The sequence below is a fragment of the Eptatretus burgeri genome, chromosome 12 (assembly GCF_056783735.1).
Source record: "Eptatretus burgeri isolate ZD-2024b chromosome 12, Ebu_testis_v1, whole genome shotgun sequence".
NCBI classification, from domain to species: Eukaryota; Metazoa; Chordata; class Myxini; order Myxiniformes; family Myxinidae; genus Eptatretus; species Eptatretus burgeri.
In genome coordinates this window covers 98,724,160-98,730,159 of record NC_140972.1, presented here as the reverse complement: position 1 = coordinate 98,730,159, position 6,000 = coordinate 98,724,160, and the positions used below count along the sequence as shown (strand labels likewise).

The following is a 6,000-nucleotide window of genomic DNA, read 5'->3' as shown; positions in this document are numbered from 1 at the left end:
AACGAGCCACATGTCCATACAGCCGCAACTGACGCTCACGGACTATGCAGGTAACAAATCTCATCCGAGTCTCTCTCAGCAACCGCTCGTTGGACACAAAATCCGACCTGCGATAGCCAAGGATTCTCCGAAGAGACCTGGTACCAAAGGAATTAAGTCTCCGTCTCAGATCCTTGGTCAGAGTCCAAGTCTCGCACCCATAGAGCAAGACTGGAAGTACCAAGGACCTGAAGACTCGGACTTTCGGCCTCCCGCACAGGTACCGGCAGCGCCACACCCCATGATCCAGTGAATCCATGACTCCATAGGCCCGACCCAGACGTCTATTGACCTCTGACTCGCAGCCAGCAGAGACATGAATATCACTGCCAAGGTAAGTGAATCTCTCCACGACCTCAACATCCTCACCACAAACAGACACAGACAGGACAGCAGCATCCAAGATGTCACTGAAAGCCTGGATCTTGGTTTTGACCCAAGAAACCCGTAATCCCAACGGCTCCGACTCCTCATTCAGCACCTCGAGGGCCCCCAAGAGGATGTCGAAAGTCTCTGCAAAGATGACTGCATCATCTGCAAAATCAAGGTCTGAGTTCTTGTCATTGCCAAACGATGCACCGCAACTTGATCTCTCCGACATCCTCCCTAAAATCCAGTCCATACAGGTGCTGAAAAGTGTGGGGGCCAGTACACACCCCTGACGAACTCCAGTAACAACTGGAAATAAGTCAGAGATGGTACTACCACACTTCACAGCACTCTCAGTACCAGAGTAGAGTTCAGACATCAGATCGATCAGTTTTGGTGGCACCCCACGAAGACCAAGAATCCTCCAGAGGACATCCCGATTCACTGAATCGAACGCTTTACAGAGATCAACATAGGCTGCAAGCAGCCCCTGCCAAAACTCTCGTCTGCGTTCGGTGAGGACACGAAGTGCAAGGATACGGTCAATCGTTGACCTCTTTGGTGTAAAGCCTGACTACTCTGGATGCTGGTGCTCAAGCAGATGGTGGCGAACCCTATCAAGAATTATCCGAGCAAAGACCTTGCCCGGCACTGAGAGCAGCGTCACCCCTCGGTAGTTGTTGCAGTCTTAGCAATCACCCTTCCCTTTCCAGAGAGGGACAACAAGGCCCCTCGTCCAGTCAATTGGGATGATGCCTGTGTTCCAGGCAGAGCACAAAACTGCATGCAACGACACGAGTGCAGCATTTCCACCAGCCTTGAGAAGTTCAGCATGGATGCCACAGATCCCTGGAGCTTTGCCCCGTTTCAACTGGTTCACCGCAGCCCGTGTTTCCACAAGCGAAGGTGGACCACAGTTGATTCGAGGGTCAGCAACAGGGATTGTAACACCCTTGACGTCCAACTCGACAGCTGGGGGATCAGCCTGGTACAACCGCTCAAAGTAACCGGCCCAGCGGGCCTTCACTTCAGACTCCTCTGTCAAGAGCCTACCACTCTCTGCTCGAACTGCAGTGCTCCGAGGGATGGGCTTGGATGAACGTAATGCACGAATTCCCCTGTAAGCGGGACGAGAATCACCTGTCCACAGGTGATCCTCTACCCCCTCACAGATTCCTCGCACATCGTCCTCCTTGTCCACCCTCAGTGCACATCCAGTTTTACGCCTCAGCTCCCTGAACAGCTCAGCTCTGCCATTCAGCCTGGCCCTGCGACTCTGGTCAATGGTATCCAGTGTTCCTTGAGAGACAAAATTCTTCTTTGCCCGACGGTGAGCTCCAAGGCGTCCACCGGCAACATCAAGGACGGTGGTCTTGAAGGCGCTCCACAACTCTTCAGGACCCCCCAAAGCACCCAGACCCCCCAAGTGTCCACTCAGCCTGTTCGCAAGCTCCTCAGCTACTCTCTCATCCCTGAGCTTGGCAACATCCAGCCTAGGCTGGGATGGTACCATTCTCCAGGATTTAAGGTGCAGCTTTAGAGTTGCTACAACAAGCCTGTGGTCAATATTGAGGAACTAAGCACTCCGGTAGACCCTGCAGTTCTCCATCATCCTCCAACCACCGTCAATGAGGACATGGTCAATCTCCTTTGCCACACCGCCAGCGTTGGAATACCAAGTCCAGCGATGAGCTTGTGGGCGCTGAAACCATGAACCAGCCACCCTAAGTCCATGACTTCTTGCAAAGTCAAGGAACTTAGTGCCATTCTGGTTCATAGTTCCTGACCCATGGGGACCAACACACACCTCATAACCATCCCTATCAGTTCCAGTCGATGCATTGAAATCCCCCAAGACTAGAAGTGTATCTCGTCTGGGGCACTGATCAACCACAGACTCGAGTGTGGCGTAGAATGCATCCTTCACGGTGAGATCACTCGCCTCAGTCGGAGCATAAACAGAGACCAGGGAAATGACACCTAAGGAGTGACGAATCCTTAGTCTCATAATACGCTCGTTGACCGGTGTTACCTCAATTATCATTGGGGTCAGCTTATTGGACAGAGCTACAGCAACTCCTTGGGTATGGTAACCATCAGAGTGACCAGACCAATAGTAGATGTAACCACCCACCATTATCTCGCCGCAATCCGGTCTCCGAACCTCAGAGAGAGCTGCAATCCCGATGTCCAAGCGCTTGAGCTCAGATGATAACAGAGACAGGTGATCATCCTCTCTTAGGGATAGGACATTCCAGGCACCCACCCGAAGGGACCACCTCAGGTTAACCCAAGGAGACCGCCGTCTGGTGGACGACACCTCAGCACCACTCCGACACACTCTCCAGCAATCTGACCCAGGGATGTTACCCCGTGGTTTCCCTCCTATCATCAAAGATTGGGGGTCCCGAAGGCTTTGCCCCAATCCCGTCATCCGGTGAGCTGCCCTGCGAAGGGAAGCTGCGCAGGAGGTACTCCCACGGAGTGGGTTTTCAGATTTTTTTGCGTTTTTGCGTTTTGCGGAATGAAGGGTTTTACGGTGGCCGGAGTGCAAATCCTGCCACCAACCTCCTAATAAGAAGTAACCCAACTGCAGGAGGACGTCCGCAGACACAGTTGGGCACTAGATATGGATGGCCGTTGGCTCACAAGGAGCTCCTCCGCCCTTTGACAGGTTTTGTTTTTAATCCTGCTGGGTGTCCATATCCAAACACCCCCCCTCACCAGAAAACCTGGTGGGGGAGACGGTTTAGTCGCCGACAACCCGACCATGGAACAGGTTAGTACAGGTTTACATGGTACCTGTAGCAGGTCACAGATCGAACCTGACGATTTAGCCAGGTTGTTCGGTAATTTGACGTTACATGTGTGTCGGGAGGTGTCACAGGCTGTTATTTGTTTGTGCAGTGGTGGTGGACCGATAGGCTCTTCTTCTTCATTCAGATGTTCTCGACAATAGACTCCGCCCAGCGCACTGAGAGCGGGAGTGGCCGAGAAAAGGAAGTGAAACTGAAGGGAGGAGCCTGTGGGCTTTGAGGTGAGCAGAAAGAAGGAAAGACAGTGGTGATTCTGCAGGGAGAGGGAACTAAACCTGAGGATTAGGCTGCAATCTGCTTCGAGAGGACCTGGCTGCTGTGTGAGTCTGGAGTCGGCTTTGAGGTGTGCTCGGGCTTCGAGGTGAGCGTGCGCCGGGAAGGCAAGAGAGAAACGACGAGTGTGGAGGCAAGATCTGCTGGATGAGCAGTCGGGTTTGAGGCGTGCTCGGGCTTCGAGGCAAGCAGAAAAAGGAAAGCCAGTGGTGATTCTGCAGAGAGAGAAACTGAACCTGGGCGCGCCGGGTCTGCCTTCTGTGGCCTGGAGAAGCGAGCCAGGGCCGAAGGAGATGCAGGGAAAGGACTGCATGAGGTCTGTCTGCCCTCGGCTGGATGAGAGACGACTGGTGGGAGTCGTGATCTGCTGTGTAGGGGAAGGCTGTGTCTGTTAGCGATCTGCTTCGTGAAGGAGGCCTGGTGAACAGGCCAGGCCTGGACTTGTAGGCGAGACCTTGTGAAAAGCCAGATGGAGCATACCATTGTGGACGCGTCGTAAGAGTGATCACACATTACAGCTGTGCCATGAGTAGGCACGAGATAAATTATTGTGTCACTCGCAAAGAGTTTTTGGCTATGCTTTCTGCAACGACCCATTTCCATTCGTACTTGTACGGGCAGAAATTTGGGGTAAGGGATCACTCCTATGCCTGGTGTTGGCTTAATGGTTAGGGTGGTGGGCTTGGGATCCCAGGATCCTGAGTTCAAATCCCCCTCAGCTGTTGAATTAATACCAGGTGGGGTTGACTCTGCCTGTCATCCTTCTGAGGTCAGCAAAATGAGTGCCAGCTTGCTGGTATCCTGTGTCGGAGTGACGACCTGTCCAGGATTGTGACCAATCGCCAAGGAGACTGCTTAGGCAGCACCAACGCTCTGCACAGAGTATGGTCCCAATAGATGGATGGATGGATGGATCACTCCTTGCAATGGCTCTTGCATTTCAAGGAACCTGAGGGTCAAATTGCAAGGTGATTGGAGAAGTTGCAGCAGTCAGATTTTGATGTGGGCCAAAGCCGGGAACGCCCATGGAAGCGCTGATGCACTCTCTTGATGCCCTTGCATAGAATAAAATTGTAAATTCTGCATGAAACACAAGGATATGGACCAGTTGGCAGATCTGTCCCACAAGATCTTAATCTACAAAGCCCGGGTGGTGGGCCAACCTTGCCACTAACCGCAGGGCACGAATTTGGTACTTTGGAATGGAGCACGGCCCAAAGAGATGATTCCGTGCTGAGCCCGGTGTGCGATTGGGTCAGGGAAGTTAAGAGACCTAGTGGGGAGGAAATCATTTCTCAGGTGAGAAACCCAACCCATTACAGTCTGTTTCCTGGGGAACAAATTGATATAATTTATTTAGCTCATTTGACCCAAGGATGTCCCTCCCACTCTATATTTTGTAGTTCTTCAAATTCACAAACACAAGGCTCTCCTGCGAGACCGTGAATCACAGGTACAAATGGTCAAGTCTTTCACGAGCATGTGATAACCCTGGCATTCTCAGCACCCTTTGCTCTTTCACTCATCCAATTGCACCTGGAGTTGAACACTTGAGAGCTGCTGGGGACAAAGGGTGGTTTCCTTTTTCTTGGATATTGTGGTTTGCTTAATACAGATGCAGAATTGCGAGGTGGGTGACCCACCCGTCTTTTGATGAAGACCCAAAAATATAACAATTTACAAATTCCCCCATTTCCCCCACTCTCAAGTTTGGATTCATTCCAAACATTACACTTGGCCAATCATATGATCCGAATTGCACGTTTCAGACATCAGTGTAAGCGGGACCAGTCCGTGTCGGCAGGACCATGATCATTTTCGCAATCGGCATTTTGAACAGCAGTGTGTATTCAGAGATCAAGATTGTTGGTGAAACAAAGCAGGACCCAAATATTGACACAAGGTTAAGAGTAACAGGTTGAACATTAAATATCCTGTTTCTCTCCTCAAATTTCATACAGGTATGAGGTTTTCGCTGAGACTTGTGTACAATTTGATTGTATATTTACAAACAAACTTTTTATTTTATACATTATCCCCAAATTTCAAAAAAAATAAAAAAAAAATAAAAAAAAATCGAACATTACATTTGGATTTCCTATTGGAGACGTTGCTTCGCACAAAGAAAAGACCGTGTGTAAAACTTGCATTTATATTGACGAGTGCAACCCTCAAGTGAGTTCCACCAAGGTCTATCGCCAAGGCGCTCTGCATTTCCAAGATGTGGTCGATGTCATGAAACACAGAGTCATACACGTGGGGAAAGCAGAACTTCTTCTGCAAAGGTTTGTCAATGTCGATGGACTTCAGGAATTGGATGATACGGGGAACAGCTTGTCCATCCCCATAGATCTTGGAGCTTGGGACAAAAACAAAAAGACCAAAATATTTCACTCCGCTCTGCACATAATAAGTCTCAGTTTTTAAAACCTCGATAACCAAATACACAGCAATCAAACCGAATGGTGAAGCCATTAGGATGATTAAAAAATAATAATCATAA

The 6,000-nt window shown here is 50.3% G+C and overlaps 1 protein-coding gene across 4 annotated transcripts in view; it reads right to left on the bottom strand.

The window, feature by feature from the left end:
* The window catches only part of GNE (glucosamine (UDP-N-acetyl)-2-epimerase/N-acetylmannosamine kinase), a 66,338-nt gene that overhangs the window by 37,999 nt on the left and 22,339 nt on the right, over window positions 1-6,000 (bottom strand). For all 4 annotated transcript variants that reach the window (XM_085849050.1, XM_085849049.1, XM_085849052.1 and 1 more), the window contains one exon: window positions 5,642-5,856. In XM_085849050.1, the coding sequence (XP_085705176.1) occupies window positions 5,642-5,856 (215 nt within the window). The remainder of the gene's footprint in view (window positions 1-5,641; window positions 5,857-6,000) is intronic.